This window comes from Lepidothrix coronata, unplaced genomic scaffold (assembly GCF_001604755.1).
Source record: "Lepidothrix coronata isolate B3197 unplaced genomic scaffold, Lepidothrix_coronata-1.0 Scaffold30, whole genome shotgun sequence".
In the NCBI taxonomy this organism is placed as follows: domain Eukaryota; kingdom Metazoa; phylum Chordata; class Aves; order Passeriformes; family Pipridae; genus Lepidothrix; species Lepidothrix coronata.
In genome coordinates, this window is record NW_016690210.1 from 2,940,714 (window position 1) to 2,961,714 (window position 21,001).

The following is a 21,001-nucleotide window of genomic DNA, read 5'->3' on the forward strand; positions in this document are numbered from 1 at the left end:
AGGAAAAAAAATCTACCAATTAGAATATCTCAAGACTGAACTTTAACTATGCATTTTAATGATTTTATGACTGAGAACCAAGGACTAGTCTCTAGGGAAAACAACCAGAAAATATAAGTGCAGAACATAGTTAGCATTGATTATTTAAATCAAGACATCCTGCTTGGTAATTTAAATCATGATTAAAATTGACTTGAGTGGATCGATTTCCTAAATTTTGTGCATTCCAAGTGCCACAATTAGGGCTGTCTTTTTGTCGCCTTAAATTTGGTACGAGTGTTGGTAAAATTAAAGGTAATTGCAAATGAGTTGTGAGGGGTTGCTTATACCCAGTAGTTGATGAACAGAGGAGACAATTGAAGTGTGTGCACATGCATGGATGTATGTTTATCTTACACCAGTTTTCTGGTTTCTCTTGCTCTCAAGTATCCTTTTTTTTGCCTCTTGTCTCGTACTAGTTTCTCCTGTACTGTGAAGGAACTCGTTTTACAGAGACCAAGCACCGTATCAGTATGGAAGTAGCTGAATCCAAGGGGTTGCCTAAACTGAAATACCACCTGTTGCCCAGAACCAAAGGTTTCACCACTGCTGTCCAGTGTCTCAGGGGAACAGGTACTGGCAAGCTGCTACTTACCCTTTGCATCACTTGTAACATGTTGTTTAGTACCCTCTGTGTAGTACAGGGTAGTATATTCTGGTTTTCATGATGTCCACGGCAATTAGTGAGCTGGCAGTAATAAGCACTCAGCGTGTCAGCTCTTAATTTGTAAATTGCCAGAGAACTGTCAGATGCCAGCCTTAAAAAAATAATAAACCTTTCATATATGTCATTGTTGCTTAGTTCAGCATGTCAGCTGGTGTTCTGCTAACACACATGCCACAGAGCTGGGGATGTGGGGTGGCTGATGTGGATAAATATGATGCATAAACACAAAGTAGTGAGGGATTCTGCTGCCTGACATCATTAATTCAAGACTTGCACAAGGCTCTGTTGCTGTCTCATGAAAGGATGCCAGCAAGGTGGTTGCTAGAATTGCTACTGTAACAGCCATGTTTTCTTTTTCTGCAACAGTTTCAGCAGTGTATGATGTAACACTAAATTTCAGAGGAAACAAGAACCCATCTTTATTAGGAATTCTTTATGGGAAGAAATATGAAGCAGATATGTGTGTAAGGTGAGCATATACTGATGGAGATGAGCCCTAAGATGCATACTTTGGCATGTTGAAGTGCATTCAGATTTTGTGGGGAAACTTCCTTTCCTATTCCCCTTTTCCTTGTCCTTCAAGTTTCTCCGCAGACCACAAAGATCTCCCTGTTCCCCCTCGTGCCTCAGTTCACTTTCATGTGGGATCCCATGGTATCACCCAGCAAGTCAGAGAGCGTTGGGCGGACTTTTTAAACCAGGGTGTGACCGCACTGTCTTCCAGGGTTTCCCTGTTTTCTGCAGTTGAAGATCTGTCTGCCTTTTCTTTCTTCTCTGCTGGAAACAGAAAACCAACTGTCCCGCACCCTTCCCAGTCCCTGTGAGCATGTGTGTGGTGTAAATAGCCAGTCTGGCTTCAGTGGTCCCTTGTAGTAAATAGTGTAAAGCGCCCTCCTGGGCCAGTTTCTCTCCCTCTCACATGGTTTGATTAGCAGATTAGAAGTTAAGCAATGCTGAAATTCAGGCATCCTGTGAATGAGGTGGGACATTCCTCACATTCCTCACTGCTCTTTTGCCTTAAAGAGTAACTGCTAACACCTAACTCCGTGAGCATGTACACACGTGCATACACAAACACACGTGCTGTTTCTTTCTTGCTTTCTCCTTGTTGCCTTCTCCTTTAAAGGCTTCCTTGTGATCATAAGAACTACCAACCCTTTCCTGCTGAATTTCTTCTTTTTCCTTTTATGTTTGGACCTGACAAACGACCTGGTTGTTCTTTCCACAGTCCTTTTGCCAGTTTGCTTCTGCTTCTCTGGGGGCTTCAGCCACCCTTTGGAAAACATTGCTGTGTTCTGGTGATGAGGTTGATGCTTGGTTTTTAAAAAGAGAAAAGAAGAAAAAGCTTTGATTCCCCCCACACCTTTGCCCTCTGGCCTTAGGTCCGTGGTGCAGGTGAATGGCACTGGCTCTATGCACAGTCCATCTAATCAAAGCAGGTGTGTTTTGCCAGAGCCTTCAAGGGTGAGAATCTCTGTAGGAAATCACACTGATTACCTAGTGCATTGGGGTAGAGCAGCAACAGTTTTGAGGAAGAAATGCTGTCCCAAGGGAGGCAGAGTGCTTCAGGCTTAATGGGGAAAGGAGGGGCACAGTGCTCCAGTTCTGCCCTCAGAATAATGTCCAAAACATTTTAGTCTTTCAGGGGGAAAGGAGACTGTGGAGCTGCCTGTGGAGAGGTGAGGTTGCTCATTTGCAAGGGTTTTCATTTTGACTATTTACTCTTGCCAAACATATTCCTGATGAGGAAAGTGAACAGACAACTTGCCAGCCAGCAAAACAGGCGGTCAGGCAATTGCCACCTGTAATTCCATATTGATGGCAGGTGCATGTAGGATATCTAGCTGGACCTGGGGTACCCATGCATGGATGCACTTCTGTACAATTATACACTGAGGAACAGCTGCCTTCAGTGAAATATCCTGTGGCTTGCTCACAGAGGTGCAAGTTGGTTTTATTTCTTGGAGAGGCAGTGGGAGGAAAGAAGAGAAATGTATTTTTCAATAGTGTTAGAAGAGATTTGGGTTCATAAAATCCTGTTGAGAATGATGTTGCCAGGTAAAATTAGCAATTGTACCCTATGAAAGAAACTAGTGGCTGTGTATAAATAATTCCAGTTTAACGTATGTTTGTGAACTGCATCAATATTCTCAAGGTGCTTTTCTACAGCTTAAAGCTTTTTCTCTGCTTTGGAGTGGAAGCTATGAGAATAAAGAAACTATTTTTATGGTTGGTTTTTTTTTTTCCTGAAAATGGAACACGTCCTTATTGTGCCAGAAGACTTAATGTAGCTCAGAGAAGGGAAACACGTAAGCTCATGTTCTTGGTATACGTGTACACAGTTACCTGTGCAGAGGTAAGCAGCTTAGCTCCCAGAAGCAGATAACAGTCTTTATCCCAACTGGCTACAGAGAAAATAATCAGGAAGTTACCAAATGTTATTGCTGTGAGTCCCCTCTAGTGGTGGCACAGCAACACCGTGACAGCTTCACCAGAGAGCTTTCAGCAAATGACTTTTTACTGAGCATCATTTGTATTAATTGAGCAGCTCCTCATGGTAGAGGTCATGAAGGTAAATCTGTCAGATCTGGTGTTCCGTTCATTTGTGGGATGCAAAAATTATTAGAAATTAATTAGAATGCATTCACAGAATTATAGAATGGCTTGGGCTGGAAGGGACCTTAAAGATCATCTCGTTCCAACCCTTCTGCCATGGGCAGGGACACCTTCCACTAGACCAGGTTGCTCAGAGCCCCATCCAACCTGTCCCATCCAGGGATGGGGCATCCACAGCTTCTCTGGACAACCTGTTCCAGAGCCTCACCGCCCTATCAGCAAATACTTTTTTTCTAATACCTAATCTAAACCTACTCTCTGCCTCTCTGGGCATAATTTTCACAGGTACCCAGACCTGCATGCCTCAGTCTGCAGTGCTGGAGAGGCAGAAGGGACAAGTGCAGTCCCTGCAGAAGATGACATTTTCCTCAGAGTTGGTCTGAAGTGAATTTTTAAGCACCTCTCCCATTAATTCCAAAATGGGCTTTTCTCTGCCAAAATGTAACAGACAATTATCCTTGGGTTTCCCACTTGCTTGTGTTTTCCCAGCTCTGGGTGCCTCAGCCTGAGCTCACTGGGAATCAGCCAATGGTGGATGTGGTGAAGGAAGAACCATGTTTGAGTGGGGAATGCTTATTTTACTGATGTGAGCTGAAACTGATAAGAGCTTGAACAGTTTATTTTGTCTTAAGAATATGAGTTTTGTAATGAAGAATTGGTTTTTTTCTAAGTCCTGGTTCTTCTCTGTATTTAAGACCTCTGCCATCAGTGACAGTATTGCCTGTGATTTATGCCCTTTGCTGAATGGAAGATCTTCCCTAATAGAGGGCTAAAGTCAAATACCTGGATTTTCCCTTAATCCTTTTTTGTTTTTCTTCTTTCCTTTTTTAATCTCTCTACTAAACCAGGAGATTTCCTCTGGAAGATATCCCTCAAGATGAAAAGGAAGCTGCAAACTGGCTTCATAAGCTTTACCAGGAGAAGGTAAACAGCTTTGCTTTCTTTTCTGTCTTTTGGGACTTTTCACAGGGAGAGTGTATTAAAGCAGTGAGTAATGCACACTCTTCTGCTGGATGGAGGGAAGAGATAGGATATTATGTTTAATTAGGCAGCCATCCCTCAAACTGCTGGAAGGAGCAGGACAGAAGAGCCCCTTGGCAGTGGAGGGCTGGCCAGTGAGTAGGTCTCAAATTGCCAGGAAGCACAGAGGAATTCAGAGATATGCCTGAGCTGTGGAAGACTAATAGCAATCCACTGTCTTTTTGCATTCTTCAGCTCTTGGATCTCTGTCACAGATTTCTAAAAGCTCCATTTTCCCTGTGGGTGTTTTTAGGCACTCGAGAAGAGTGATAACTGTCTGTCAGGGACAGCCAGTCCTGGCTTTCAGCTGCAATTGTTCTTTGCTTTCATTTTTCTTCCACTGTCACTTTTCTTCTGCCTCCTGGTAATACTTCTGCAGTGGTGTGTGACATGGGGTGACAGTCCCTGGGATCTGATGCCAGGGACTGGTAGAGCACATCATGCCTTCACATGGCTCAAAGCTTTTCCTCGTGTCATTTCTTTTTTTTTTTTTTTTCCCTTTTTTAACCTCAGATGGTTATTTTCTTGACTGCAGATTTAACAGTTCTGTGGGGAGTAGGAGAGAACTGTAATTAATGTTGTCCAGCCCTGACTGGTGGATTTTTGAACTTCAGATGTGTGTCTTGATTTCTGTGTTGTTTTTCTTTGTGGAAAGAAAAGCAACAGAAGAGCAGAGAAACTTTAACTGTCTTGGGCTTTCTCCAACTAGGATGACCTGTGCTGCAGCATTTCCAAGCTTGTGCTTAGTCTGTAGGTAGGCAGCAAATTGTTCTAAGTTTCAATTTTATTTAAATTTTTTTAAATTTAAAATTTAAATTTAAGCTCTAATTCAGTTAATGAGAGAGAAGTTATCTTACAAAGAGCAGTAGCTATCATCATCTTTTTTCCCCTATCTCCCATTAGCACCCTGGAATTGTTAAGGTTGGAAAACACCTCTGAGATCATCAAGTCCAACCATCAACCCAGCACCACCACCATGTTTACAACTAAACCATGTCCTCAAGTGCCATATCCATGGTTTTTGAACACTTCCAGGGATGGTGACTCCACCAGTTCCCTGGGCAGCCTGTTCCACTGCTTTACAGCATTTTTCATGGAAATTTTTTTTACCTAATATCAAAGCTAAACCTCCCCTGGTGCAACCTGGCACCATTTGTTCTCATCCCTGCTGATATTGGCTGTAGCTCCATTCAGCTTTGGTGTGAGGTGTTGCCAGGGAGGTATTGCTCATATATGTGGGTATTATATATATTGATCTCAGGGTGTTAGCACTACTTTGTAACTGGAATCCTCTTCCTGCACAGGGGGCTTATCCTCAAAAGGCTGTTACTGGCAAGGAACCCCTTGCGCTTCTCAGTCCTTTGCAAAGTAAACTTAAAGAAAAACAGTTTAAGCAGGGAAAAAAAGAGAAATAACCAGACTTGAGCCAACCTCGGTAGTGGCTTGGAAACCTTGGAGAACTTTCTTACAGACTGAGGGAGGATTGTGGGCATCTCAGTGATGTGTTTCAGGACTGCATCTCTCTGCAGGCTCTGCTCAGGATGCAGCAGCTGGGTTGGAGTCCCTGGGTTTTGGCTGGCATGGTGCTTTCCCTGCTCATTAGCTCATTCCTTGCCTTGCCCTCCTGGCTCTATACACAACATTTTCCTGCTAGGCTTTGCTAAATCATGCTGAACTTTTTGGAAATAAAAGCAGAAAGAAAGAGCACCCAGCTAAGAGTGCAAGTAGTGCCTGAACTGGCCTCTGGCCTGATGCTGCCCTCAATTCCTAAACAATTAAGAGATGAGATGAAGGTATTTGGTAGTGGAGAGGACAAGGTTTCAGTTTCTGGTGATGGAAGAAATTGCCTTCAAAGGACTAATACAGTCACCTTGGCAATCAACAGAAACGCCCAGAAAAATGACAGCAGATGGAATTGGATGCTGTGCACTCTTGATGGGTATTTACCATGGATACTGTCCTTTGTGTTCTCCTGGAGTTGTCTAGTCTTGGCTTGCTTGGTGCAAATATTATGAACCTGTTTTCTTCTCTCTTTCACCCAGGATGCTTTGCAAGAGATGTATAATCAGGAAGGCATATTTCCTGGCAAGCAGTTTAAACCTCCTAGGAGACCATGGACTCTCCTAAATTTTCTTTTTTGGGCCACAGTTCTCCTCTCTCCTCTCTTCACATTTGGCTTTGGAGTTTTTGCAAGTGGATCACCTCTCCTTATCCTTGCATTCCTAGGACTTGTTGGAGCAGGTAATAAAACAGAGAAGATGCCAAGCCCAGTGTGACACAGAACAAGATCTATTACCTCCAATAAGTTCTGTGTATTAATTAATATGAATGGGGCTTGCAGAAAAACACTTGGGAACTCACTCAGTAGTCTTTATATTGTACAGCATTTTAATTATTTCAAAAGCTTTAATTCAGGAAGATTTGCCTTCATATCTTAGGCAATAACTGTAGTAATCAATAGCAGGTGAGTCTTGTAGCCCATTATTATGGTGCCTGAAGGAAAAAATACTTTCACTGGACAACTTGTCTGTGTATTAAAAAACAAACAAATACATAAACTCCAACCCTCCCAACAAAAGAAAAACCTAACAAAAAAAAACAGGGGTGAGGAAGGGGATATGCTTCAGTGTTCATGCTACATGTCCTGTCAAACAACAGAAGCAGTAATTATATTTTTTAATCTTGATTGTCCCACTCTTTTAGTGTCAGTTGGTCTGCAATCACTACTGACTTGGGGGTTGGGTGAACTCATGTGGGTTCTGCTTGTGTGTTCATATGTGGCTTCCTGAATCCTTGAACTGGTTTTAATATGCCTCTCATTTCTCTGTTATATTTTAAAGCTTCCTTTGGAGTTCGTAGACTGATAGGAGTAACTGAAATAGAAAAAGGCTCCAGCTATGGCAACCAGGAATTCAAGAAAAAGGAGTAACTGACAGCTGCAGTTCAGCACATATAACCAGACTATGGTATCCAATTAACTTCAGTTAAAAAAAAAAAAAAACAACAAACACTTAGAAACTATCTTTTTCTTAATAACTGATGACTAATATTAATGAATAAAACTTGAGCCAAGAATGAAGATGTTGGAGGCATCGACTGAAGAGAACACGTGAACCTTCTGCCTGTTTAAGGATTACTGTAATCAAGCTATGGGAGAAAATCTGGGGTGGGGTGGAAGAAGAAACTAATTTTTCTTGCTTTGTTGGGGGACTTGAGGTGGGGGAGAAAAGGCCACGTGGCCACGTGTGTCTTCAGATGACTGAAAACACTGGTTTCTGTCAAGAGCACTACACTCACTTTTACAACAGGAGCCATTGAATGTTTCCTCTTGCTAAAGCCAACGTAACGTTTATTGATTTCCAACTTCTTTTACTAATGAGCCAGGAAAAAACACCCTTCTTAAATTAATTGACAGGTGTTCATGGGGTTAGAGTCATTTTGGCTGTGTTGTCATGGCTACAGATGAAACCCTATTTGTACGTTACACTGATGCTTTTTATTTTCAGGCAACGTCTTAGAACTTCTGTAATGAGGGAGAACAGATAGTGGAGTTTGGAAGCAGTGCATTATTCATCAGCAGTTCCCATAGAACAGATCCATACTGAGACAGTACAAAATTCCCATCACATCTCCTGCTTAACTGCTCAAGGCTGTTTAATTTCAAAATATTACTTTGGTCTTGAGTGCTGTTTGCCCTATTTCACATCATGTATGATAATTTTGAATCTGTTTGGGCTTGTTTTGTTTTTTTGAATCAGTGGTTGACCATGGGATTTGGAGTTGTGCGAAGAAGGAAATTTATTCAGTTGTCCTGAATGATTTCTCCTTTTATTTCTGCTTGCATCTCTCATTACCAAAGTCCAGTTCGGCCAACCTCTCGCAGTAAACTGGGAGGCAACAGCAGAAATCAGCACAATAGTTTTCAAAATGTCTTCTTTTGACAAAAATGCGAAAAGGAGAGGTCTGGAGCAGTCAGATTTCAAATGCTGCCATCTCTTGAACTTGTAATGAGAGTTTCAGCAGTGATTCAGACGGGGCCAGGATCTTACCCTGTGTGTGTAAGGATAGGGTGTGCTGCACTTTTGACTTGGCCATGCTTTAGATGTTCATGTGAAGTTATACTGCAAGGTAAGCTGTGCTGTTAAGCCTTAGAAAGAGTATGAGGTCTCTTCAGGGATTTTAAGTATCTTTAGTTTTGCTTGTTGACATTTTGGGGGTTTTTTTTCACTGAAAATTAGAGATCAGAATCATGTCTGTTATCTGTCTCTCTCCTTTTTTTTTTTCTTTCTTTTTTTCCTTTTTCTTTTTTTACAAACGCACATTCAGAGATTTTTGTAGATTGCTGCTGTATGCAGAGCTGGAGAACTGTTTGCAAACAGATTGTAACTACCTGTATGTTCAAGTCTGAAGGTCACAATCTACATTTGGCTGCACTGAGAAGTGGGTGAAATGAGTTGCAGATTTACAGCTGAGGGCAGAAGCTGACCCTCAGGGTCTGTATCTTTAACCCAGCTGCCACTAGAATATTTGTCTCACTTTTGTAAAGAACAGATCTTATCAAAGCACTGGTTGTTGTTTTCATCTTTGCTCCAGTAACCAAGAGAAGAGAGTAATAATTTACCTACTTTTCATATTTACTCTTAACTTGGAATGTAACCTCTTCTCCCACAGGTTTTTCCATTTCCAAACACTGGAAGAGCAATTTTATAACTTAGAAAAATATTTTACTTGGGCTCATTGATCACTGTTCTGTCATGCACTTGGTTTTTATTTGTGGTCTTTTCAACAAGAGCATTTGAAGGATGACCTATGTTGTCTGTCTCCTGTTAGGCTCAACCTTGCTGAATCCTTGTACCCAGACCCCCAGCATTAGTATGTCATCTTTGTCCCCTCAATAAATCTTCCCTAAGATAGGGGATGCAAAACTGTTGCTAATGTTAGTGGAATTTGGAATATGCCTTGGGAATTGAGGAGAACAGAGCCCAGCCATGACTCTGTTGTCCTTGCTGGATGTTTTCGTACTTTGTCTCTAAATACAGTCAGACATCCCAGTGCTGATAAAGTTAACTCTGGCTTTTCCCTATTTTTAACAGGAGGACTAAGAACAGTGGGGTTTCTTTCTTTCTTTTCTTTATTTTTTTTTCTTAAGTAATTCAGTAATGGGTATAATTCTTGCTTCCTAGAAAGATGTTACAAATGCTGTATACTTGCTTCCTGAAGATGATATTGAGTATATATAAATTGTACTGGCTTAGCAGAAGAGGCTTGCAAAGCAGGCTGACCACTGACTATGTTTTATACTCTACATTTTGAACAGTATATTAATGGGCATGACAAGAATTTCACAAAATAAATCCCTTCTTAATGCTGAGAAGAGGGGAGCTGCTTAGAGGAGAAGGGAATTAATAACCTTTCTCTTTACAGGATCCTTTTCTCCTCTTAGTGCATGTAACTCCCTATTCAGAATCATGGGATTAGTGCATGTACATCAAGGGGAGAATAATCAACATTTCATATTTTCTTATCATAATTTATTGGTCATGCTTTCTTTTTGAAAATATAATAAATACATCATCAGATACTTAAATTTTGCTCTTCTAAACAGACATATCAGTAACCTCTTGAAAAACTGAAACATACAGCAGTGCACAAACCAGTATGAAACCAACAAAAATCTCTTCATTTTGAATTTTATCTCCTCAAATAAGGGTTTTTATACACGCGCGCGCACACGTACACGGAGTATGTATAAATTAAAATGACTGAAAATAGCTGAAGTTAATGTCACTAACGAAGATTAGCAGCTGGATTGGGTTGAAAAAGTGAGCATAGGTTTTATATCTTATTTTCTTCTGGTTTAATAGAACATAGCTTGTATATTTGACTACCAAGCCCTTTAAGAGCAATAATAAACAAAAATATATCATGTTTTCCGTCTTTTTGCTTTTCAACCACGATAGGTTTAATAAAATTACAGCTATGGGAGCGTTTTCTCTCTCCACCTTTCAGAATTTTCATTTATTGCTTAATTGTTCAGAGTAAATTCCGTGTTCTCCAGTGTGGACTTGCAAGCTGACTGCCATGGAGTGCAGCATTGACTCCGAAAAGGAATGGTTCTCAGACTTCCGTGGACAGATGGTACATGTATGCCTTTGGCCTTGGCCATGAAGAACAGGGATGTTGCTCTCCAAGTGGGATTTATAGTTCCAAAGCAGCATCGTGTTGACCTACGTCTAAGAACCCTCGGAAGCTGCTGGCATTGTGGCATCTTGGTTAGGAAGGCACAAAAAGCTGATGCTGAAGAGGGACCTGATACCCAGAGGTCTTGGCTCGGTGGGATTGCAGTTCTCTCTTGCTCATTGTGGGCTGAATGTGCTCTTGCAATTGACGTTGCATCACTGAGTGAAGTACCTGTCTCCAGCACAAAGAGCATGGGCAACGTTCCTTTGTTCTGCTTTAAATTACCTTGAAGGGCTCTACACTTAATTGCTGACCAATGAATCTGACTGCTGCCTGTGTCCTAATTGCCCGGAATTCACAGGAAAAGTGAGTGTGCCTGCTCACTTCCACGTAATACCACTTGTCTCCATCACTGATGTCTGTACTTTTGCTCGCCTGTATCTTCTGCAGATGGTTTGATTGCGACCTCTCAGCTGGAACTCTGAGCTCACCAGTTCAACCAGTCCCGCAGAAATCGTCTCACACAGCTGGGGTTTTGTCTTCCTGAATTTTGGCGCTGGCTGACGTGCTCTGCAGGTCTGAAGTGACACAGCCGTGTTGCTGTTACGCGATAGTGCAACTTTGCTACTTCAGAGCAAAACTTTTATCAGGGAAAAGAAGCCCTTCCCAGGCCTGCTCATACAGGCCATCCCTACCTGGCAACAGGTCCCTCTGGCACTGGTGAAACCAACAGAAAGGAGTTGGGGCAAGGTCTTTACCGAGAGTTAGAGTAACTCTCAAGCGGGAGTAACTGTGGCTAAAGGTACTGTTTCTGTCTTGGGACTGCACAACAGATCTGGTTTTGCTTCATGTACATTTTGATTAAAGAAGTGTGGAGTCCGAGGCTTTTAGTAACACTGAGTTCACACTACACAGGGTGTTTCAGATTGAAGACAGATAATCTCACGTCTTTTGGCATCTTGGAAAAGTGTGTATTAAGAAGTGTAAAGCCAAGCTTGGGCAGACCTCACCCATGTGTTTCATGCAGATGCTGGAGGCCAGTGCCGATAAAAGTGAAAAATCCATTCCTCGACCTCCTTTGACGATCAGATGCAGTGCTGTAGCTCATTGTCTCCTGGGTGCCATGTGCTTGTGTCCCTTGGTGTGAAGGTTCTGTTCACAGCAGATGATTGCTACACGTTCTGGTTTGTGGCTGCATGAAGAAACCCCATCCCTATTACAGCAACACTGAATTTGTGCTCTGTCCCAGCTACTTGTTTCTGTATTTCTGAACTTTTTGATCATAATGGGCAGCTCCAGGGCTGTTGGGGCTGAGTGAACCCGGGATGTGAAGCAGGGGACAGCCATGCTGAGAGCTGCAGGATGCATCACAGAAGGGAGGAGGAACACCACCAACAGGTCCAGCCAAATTCTTGCTCTGAGAAAACTGAGCGATTACCAGGAGCGCTGCAAACCAGAGATAAGTGTGTGTATGTGGGAGGCAAATTCTGACTCAAATATGAGTGTGAGATCTCCCTGTGGCAACTTACGAGATAACCCTTGCCATGTTCACATGATTGGGGTCAGAATTCATCTTAAAGGCTTATTAGAGATGGTAACTCTCGTTCTGCCACACTCCCTCCCTGTTTATCTCGAAGGACAGTTTATCTGATTGACTCAGCAGTCTCTGCAGCAAGATCCTTGCAGATTGTCGGTTGTGGGGTTTTTTTACCTGCTGTGGTTTTGAGGGAAAACATTCTGGAAGTCAGGGTTACAGGGTCTATGCTACGTTTGTTAGCCACCAGAAAATGACTTGAAGGTATTTCATACTTTGGAATTGGGAAGAGAGTGGATTGGCACCTGTAAGACAAACATGTCATGTTTCTCTTATCCTCAGCCTCTCTAGATTTCTGGAAAGCTGCCTGTATTTCTTAAAATGTTAGACCTGTAGTTACCAGCTACTCTTCCGTTTTTGAAACTGTGAACAAAGTTAATTTGTGCACTTTCACTGTTGAAAGCACTTGAGTGTAGCTGATTGTCTACTTCTAAAAAGCTTTACACTAGCAGAAACAGCATTTTATCTTTTTAGGAGGAAATGTATTTTAAAAATAGACACTTGGGCAGAAACCAGAATATAATAGTACTTTTAAAATTTAAATATAAAATTTTAAAATATACAGCAAATTTAAATTAGAAGTATTCTTTAGTACAGGGGCTACCACTACCAATTGGCAGTCTTACACAAGTTTTATTTCTTTTTTTTTATTTTGGCCAACGTGCATTTTTTAGGAAAACACACCAATTTACTAATCATGCTAAAATCTAATTTCCGGGGGAAGGAGAATAGGTAGCAGAGCCTAATCAGGAATTAAATTAATTATTTTTTTTTTTTAACCCGAGGCATGAACTGGTTCTGTGAACCTCCTTTATAACGTGCATGTGCATCCGTGCAGAGAGCCAAGCTGTGCCCCTTTGGTTTTGTTTTGCTTCAGCTTTGTCCGAGCTGCACCTTGTGACAGCCTGAATGCTGAACTCGCCTGAACGCCCGGCAGGCGCTGCCGGCGCGTCGCTCACTCCTCAGATCACCAGCAAGTACTGTAGCTTTAACGAGAACCTTCCCTCTGAGGGAGCTCGCCATCCTTAAGCTGATTGATTTGTCGCAAACTTGTCATTCGGAGGGAAGTGTAAGTACCAGATGATCGTTACATTAGCCAAATCTTAACGAGTAATAAAAGAAACTGTATACAGGGTATGCATTGAGTGTGCATGTGTATATATTTTTGTACATTTTTACAAGTTCTTTCCTACACTTGATTTTATGACGTTCAGAAGAGAGGTGTCTGAATCTCGTGAGAAACAAGAAGCTATTAAGAAAACCCAACCTACTGTAGTTTTTACTAAGAACTGTGCCCGAGCAAATACGCAGATTTACAGTGCTATGCAAATATTACTTTGTAAGTTGTCTCTTAAATTTTGCTTAACTAGTTCACGCTGTTTTTATTGGGCTTTCAGAAAAAGACAAACACAAAAGACTCATCTTGTAAAATAAAATAGCTTTGGCTGTGTGAAAGTACTGTATATTAGAATCTCATTCACACTTTCAGTTGCTTATTTAACTGTATGTGATTTTGTACATAATATGCTGGCATAGACGAGTTTTAATTGTGCTCGAATGAAAAAGGGTGACTGCCCAGCATCTGGTTTTTTTGCAGTGTTTACTGAGTAGCCAATAATGTAACAGGGAGATATGCATCCTTTTCCTCCTTTTGTAACTAAACATGCGCTAAGGGCTATTTTATTTTTGCTTTGGTTGGTTTTATTTCCAATTATGCCTTTTGGTCTCAGTCCTGCAAACTGATCCATGTGAGGGGATCAGGTCTGCAGCAATAACCTGGGTGGATCATTTTGTGGGGGCTGGGAGGCAAGAACAAGCTGAACCCTGTGGGCATTCCCTGCACGAAGCCAGTCCTTGAGAACTGTTGAGGGACAGTGCATTGCCAAGGCATTTATGGCAGCAATATATAAAGTTTTGCATGGCTCCTCCAAATGATCAGAATGGGGGGGGGAGGGATCTTCCTTTCCTGAAGAATCCTCCAAAGCAAACCCAAAGCTGTATGATCTAAGAAGTTGAAACTGCAGTAGGGTATGGTGGCTGTACGGATAGATGCTGTTAATTAAACCAATTTGTCAAATCAGACATCTTTTAAGTTTCTATTTTTCACTGGAAGATAAAGACCTTCCTCAGCTGTTCGCCAACATCATACACTCCCACCTGAGAGACCCCCCTGGATGATCCCTTGGCATTTTTGCTTTCTTCACCATATTTTTATCAGAGAGCTGCTCAACAGTAGGTTATCTCTACAGTTTCTGCCTCTACTATAGCCCTGGCCTGGCTCTGTACCTGCTCAGGCCCCTGGGCCTTCAGCTCTTCTTTAGCCTATGTAAGCCTGTAACAAAAAAAACCAAAAAAAACCCCAAACCAAACAAAAAACCCCAAACAAACAAAAAGGCATGTGATAACATCACGTTCCTGCGTCACCTTTTTGTACACTGAGCTCAGTTTCTCCTGTTGATTTTCCCTTCCCTGATCCCTTCTCCTTTGAATAGTCTAGGTTGGGCTGAGCTGCCTTAAAATGACAGATCAGTTGCATCGTGTCACTGTGTGGGCAGACCTTTTTTTTGTGGAGAGGCTGGGCTTCAATTCTAAAAGTATGCAAGCAGAAACTTTTTTTCTATTACTTTTCAGCTTGCACAAATACAGCTTTTCTTACCTGTGTGCCTCTGTTGGATCTCCTTGGATTCATAATTCATTTTTGAAGGATGATGATTTTGATCTGGAACCAGCCAGTGTCAGACACCACAACTGTAACTGAGGATGCAGAAGCAGCCAGCAGTGTGGTGTGTGGGCAGGGGTAGGTCAATGGGGTAGAGTGTTACTGCAGTGTTTGACAGCCACCACTGTGTAAGGGAGATGTGGAAATGGAAGAACAGGTTTGATCCCTGGATGAAGGCACAGGGAATGTTGTTAGGTGGTTTTTTTCTGTACTAAGTCCACACCACAGTAACCTTTAAACTGTGGGAGCTTCTTACACACCCTCTCCTTAAATTGCAAATGCAGTAGGAAGCTGACTGGGGCTGGTGGCTGCAGTTCTGTATGTCACTTTTCTAGAATCCTTAATCTCACTAATTCCACTGTTTTTCTTCCCCTACTGCATTGATATATTTGGGAAAACAGTCTGAAATTCCATAAAAGTAATGCTGTGTTCTCAACACCAGATACAATCAGCTGCTGCACTGGGAATGAGTTCATGGTTCAGATGTGCCACCCTCCTGACTGCTGCTATGTTGGGCAGAGGGCTTTTAGTGGGGAGGAACAGGCTAATGCACTTTCTACATGCTTCTAAAACTGTAATCTGTTCCTGAGAGGCTTGACATAGTGCCTCTAGAAGAGAAAAGTTTATGTAAGTACAACAGAATTTCATAGGTAGGTAAAAGGTTAATAGCTGTGGTATGGGTTAAGGGAATACTCTCCTGGATTTCATCACATCCATGAACCTGTAATACTGTATGTCAGAGTCCAATACTCTGACCAGGTTCTTTCAGAAGGTGTAATGTTTAATTCCCCCCCTGCTAGTTTAACTCAGGGAGATATTTAAACCACCAGTTGATCCACTCAGCTGTTGATCTAAACCAAAGGCCACCCTTCAGTCCCTGCTGTGTTGAGCTGAAGTCATCTTGCTCTGCCCCAGCTCTGGTCAGTCACACCCTGCATCAAGGGACCTTGACAGGCTGGAGAGGTGGGCTGATGCAAAGCTCTTGGAGTTCAACAGAGCAAAGTACAAGGTTCTGCACGTGGGTTGCAGCAATCCCAGACACACCTACAGGCTGGGTGGGGAAGGGATTGAGAGCAGCCCTGCAGAGAAGGACTTGGGGGTAGTGATTCACAAAAAAACTCACCATGTCTCAGCAGTGTGCACTTGCAGCCTAGAAAGCCAAATGTGTCCTGGGCTGCATCAAAAGGAGTGTGGCCAGCAGGTTGAAGCAGGGGATTTTCCTCCTCTACTTTGCTTTCCCATGTGGAATACTGTGTCCAGATGTGGTACCCCCAACACAAGAAGGACATGGGACTGTTGGAGCAAGTCCAGAGGAGGCCACAAGGTTGTTAAGAGGACTGGAGCACCTCAGGCTGAGAAAGTTGGGACTGTTCAGCCTGGATAAGGTTGTGTGGAGACATCAGAGCACCTTCCAGTATCTGAAGGGGCCTGCAAGGAAGACAGAGAGGGGCTGTTCATGAGGAACTATAGTGATAGGACAGGGGGGAATGGGTACAGATGGAAAGAGGGCATATTTAGGTTAGATGTTAGGAAGAAATTTTTTACTGTGAGGGTGGTGAGACACTGGAACAGGTTGCACGGAGAGGTTGTGGATGTCCCAACCTTGGCAGTGTTCAAAGCCAGGTTGAATAAGGCCTTGAGCAACCTGGTCTAATGGGAGGTGCCCCTGACCATGGGGGGGGAGGGGGTTTGGGATTAGATGATCTTTAAGGTCCATTCCTCTCCCTTAACATTCTATGATTCATTCCATGGACTTCACAGGCACATCACCCTCACCCTTCTCCACTGAGCCTTCTTCCTTGCTAGGGGGTTATTGGCCACCCACAAAAATAACATATATGAGACCAGTATATCATATGATTTATGGTAGGATATCAACACATTATATGAGATATATATATATATATATATATATATATATATACACACACATAAATAAGTCTCCTGTACTGCCAACATCATTATATTCTGCTGTGATCAAAGTTTGTGCCAATGGGGCAAGACTGCAGTGGGCTCTATGATGAGCCTGCTGAGGTTGGAGCTGGAGCTGGAGCTGTGCCACCAGAGGTGGCGTGGCTGGAGCAGGTGTTCCTGCTCCCCGCTGGAAAGGCAAAGCACGTTGTTTCCCGAGGCATTTGCTAGAAAGCAGAGTGCCAGAAGCAGGTGACACCGTACCATCTGTGGTAAATGCCTCTGCACAGGCTCTGCACGTGACTGGCGGGATATGGAGAGGATTCCAGGGAATGGATTGTGAGGAACGCTGTGCAGAGCTCTGTTGACTCTGTTGACAGGTTGTTTTACTTTGCTGTGAGTTGTGATGTGAACTGCCTTTGTTTTTCGTTTTGCTGACGCAGGGCAGCATTTGCAAAAGCCGAATTCAGCTGTGGCCTAGTTATCTTGTGACATTTCTGGTTTTTTTCACTTCTCCGATGAAGTAACAAGTGGCTCTGGGCTAGTGGTTGCTCCATTTATGAGGAAAATCAGTGGAAGAATGAAACTAGGCAGGGTTTAGGAACACATATGAATCTCCTCCTGCCTTGGCTGCAATGAAGTACAAATTCTACAAGTATTTTCAGAAAAATGCTATTTTCTTGTATGCTTCCTATCAGCTCAAAGCTCCTTGTCAAAGGTGGAGGAGTGCTACACTCCCCTTTTTTCCCATCTTTTAATTCAGCTGTAGCAAAGTGATCTAGTCAAGATTAGGCCTGGAAGCTGCATATTTTAACTGTAGATCTCCACCAGGCAGATACACTTCAGGATGCTGTTACAGGCTGCTGCTTCCAGTCTGTGGAGGGAAGGCTCTCGTGGCACTGCTTCAGGCTCTCCCCTGGCATTCATGTTTCCCCCATCATGCCAGGGAAGGGTGAGCCTTTTCATGGTGGTTTCCAGAAAGGAAGGCCATGCTGTGCCTTTGTCCAATTTGGGACAAAACTCTCCACTTTATAACGTGGCCATGCAGGTCTTGTTCAGCAGAATGTGGGTCCTGCAGTTTGTTTGCCCACCATGCATTTCCATTTATGAGGTGACACTTAAGATGAAGAGTTCATCTGAGCCAAATCCTGTCCAGCCCAATGTGGTGACTGGGGTGTGTATAGCTGTCTCCTTAGGGATCAGCAGCCAGAAAACAGCCCCATACATTTGGTGCAGTTACTCTTAGCAGGCAAGAGAGGACAGCAGATGGAGGACCGTAGACTGATGGCCACTGACTGCTGCCCTTTGCCTCCGTGCAGCAAAGCTGCTTTGTAGGTAAATTAAGTGGGGTCCCCTGTGCCACAGAGCTGAACCGATGCCCTGAGGCTTCCTGGGGGAAAATCCTTCCCATTGTGGTTACTCCTTTCTTCAAAAAAACATTGCAAGTGCCAGCTTTGAGCAAACAAGGCTGACTTGTTTTATGCACAAGTGGGCTTTCTCCCAGCTGTGAGCCCTTACTTTAAGCAATTGCACAAAAATGAGGTATAAGGAAAATGCAATCACTGCTGAAAGCTCTTTCCTGTTCTGCTGCCTCCCATGTCCCACCCAGCACATAATCATGTAACTCTCATCATTTACAAAGCTTCATTCCAAAACTCAGATTTTCTTTAATTTAACTTTTTTTCCCTTGTTATTTAAGAAGTTGAAGGTTTTCAGCACAGAGGATTTATTGGGGTTATAATGGCATAATCTACCAGGATGAAGCAGCATTGCTTCCTCTCCCTGCCAGCAGGTAGGTTCAGAGTGAGACTCACTAACTGAACATGATAAAAGTTTACCTGGCAAATCCCATAATTATTTTCTGATTAATTTAATGCTAATGGCTCACTTAAGGGTGGAGAAGACTTTCTCAAACTGCTAAGCAGTGCTTCCATGAAAGGGCTTTTGAATATTCTGCAGCTGTGAGGTNACAAGACACAACCATGTGCTGCAGAGTGGAACCCTGTATTTTTGGGGAGGGAAACTGGCTCACACCGGGGTTAGTTCCCTGTCAGATGGGAACAAACCAACACCATCCCCCCAGCACCCCTGTAAGATTAGTAAGGCAGGCAAGGGAAACCTGCAAACTTGTTATTTCCTGAGACTGTGCACTCTTTTTGCTGGCAGCCAGACAAGAAGGCAGCTGGCCTGTCTAAATTAAGTACCACACATAATGGAACATAAATTATTGCTGTTGACTCCAGCATGATAACGTGGTTAGGGAGAAAAAATTGCACGGAAGCAATATGGGTTTGTTGGGGTTTTTTTCTTATTCTCAAAGGGATCTCTCAGTGGAGCAACCTCTGGAGCTAATATTAGGTCTGGGAATTTTACAGGCACTAATAGGCTCAGGCACATGACTTCCTTTTCAGTCTGATGGGAGTCAAGTGTTTAATTCCCTTGGGCTTCTCAGGGATCTCAGCACAGATTCAGAAGCATCACCCAAAGCATCAGTACACCCAGACTTTCCTCTCTGGCTGCCCCCAGGCAGGGAGAGATTCATTAATCCACCCACCAGAAGGGTAAGTGGCCCTGCCCTTGCTGTGCAACCTGTGACGAAACAGTTCTTGCCCCCACTCAAGACACAAAACAAAACATCATAACCATATAGTACTTTGACAAAAATAAGGTAACAGAATTGTACCATTCCACTTGGAAGAGGAAACCTGTTCTCATTTATCAACAACTTGTGGAGGGTTCAAGATTACTTTTACTCCACTTCAGTTTGGTGCTTAGGGCAAGGTTCGTGGTGCCTTTCTGTCTTCAGACACAGCTGGAAGAAAAATAACGGGGTGTTAAAAGTAGTGGAGGTTTGTTTGCAGGGCTGCTACAGGACAATGCATCTAAGTAGCATCATCTGTTAGAAATATTTAGTGCTTTATTATTTGGGGGGGCAGTGGTGGTCAGAGCAAGAACTGATAAGATATTTTGTTGTCCTTTCTGTCCTGTCAATAATATGTTTTATTTTACAGCTGCCTCAGTAGCTTTATTACTAAGAGCACTGAGGTCTAATAGGATCAAACCCTGAAATAGAAACCTGTGGCGGAAAAAGCCTGTGTGTCCTAGATGTCTTTGTGATCTCAAAAGTTACAGTACTGTTGTGTCTCTGGCTGGTCAGTCCTCCTTCTCCATGAAATCACGTTACCCTGCCAGTTTAACCCTCTGTGAGGGGTTCTTCTGTCATGGCATTTTGGATATCAGGCCTTTTCTTCAAAAATGAAGGCTAGTGCTCATTTACCATCTGATGGTGGTGTAAGAAAAAGGTGTCCTAATGGGACTCACTCCTGGAAACACTTCAGATGCCAAACCCCACACTCCATTGCTGCTCCTGCACATGGAAACATTTGGTGTCTCTGTAACTCCAGTTCATGCATAAAAGCTGTCCTCTCTCCCTACAGATTCGAAATGCTGAGTTTGGTTATACCTGTCATGCCACTGCAGAACAGAGTTCTACTGATCCAGAGCAGGACAAAAAATAAGAACTCTGAAATGGAGGATTCTCATCGAAGTATTTACTTCTAGGCAAAATGTGATGGCTTTCTGGGTCTCGTCTTCAGACTTCATTGTTCTTGTAGTACTTCAGTTTTGCCACCCAGGGAGGACGTGCCTAATGTAAGCTTGCAAGGGAATCTAATTTCTAATTAATAATGCATTTTAATTTAACAACTAATAATTTTTTACATGTTAATTTGAAATGAGCTTTCCCTTGATGAATACAGAGAAGAGTATTTAAATAATGGTGTAACTCACTATATAAAGATTTCTTTCTTCTTTCTTCCCACCAATTTTACATGTCCCACTTGGACACATGAGCTCTTCCCTAGGTTGCTGTGATAGGCAAACAGAGATCACAGAGTCATCCTTAGATGATCCTTAGAATCCTTAGAATAGATCCTTATTGCCTAGAAAATTGAATTAGAAATTTTATGGTCTAGTTCTTACCAACTTCAGTGCTCTTCAGAAGCTAGTCTTAAGCAGGAAGATAAATGAAGTAAAAACCCAGAACTACTATTACAATATGTTTGTGCAAAAACATAATTAGTTGATAAAGATTTACTTCATTAACGTTTCCTGTAATCTGTTTTGTTTAAAGTGACTTCTAGAAATGACCACACATCTATGTTTCTAATAGTGTATTAAGTGAAAATGAATAGAGTCGTGAATATGAGCTGGAGGAAACGGTTGTCTGATCTGTAGAGCCCCCAGATGAGGGTGT

General features: G+C 42.7%; 1 protein-coding gene across 6 annotated transcripts in view; it reads left to right on the forward strand.

The window, feature by feature from the left end:
• Positions 1 to 14,195, forward strand: part of AGPAT3 (1-acylglycerol-3-phosphate O-acyltransferase 3) — an 89,542-nt gene extending 75,347 nt beyond the window's left edge. For all 6 annotated transcript variants that reach the window (XM_017810918.1, XM_017810920.1, XM_017810916.1 and 3 more), the window contains 5 exons: positions 459 to 612; positions 1,073 to 1,175; positions 4,171 to 4,246; positions 6,385 to 6,583; positions 7,183 to 14,195. In XM_017810918.1, the coding sequence (XP_017666407.1) occupies positions 459 to 612; positions 1,073 to 1,175; positions 4,171 to 4,246; positions 6,385 to 6,583; positions 7,183 to 7,271 (621 nt within the window). In that variant the 3' untranslated portion in view covers positions 7,272 to 14,195. The remainder of the gene's footprint in view (positions 1 to 458; positions 613 to 1,072; positions 1,176 to 4,170; positions 4,247 to 6,384; positions 6,584 to 7,182) is intronic.
• Positions 14,196 to 21,001: the final 6,806 nt, after the last annotated feature.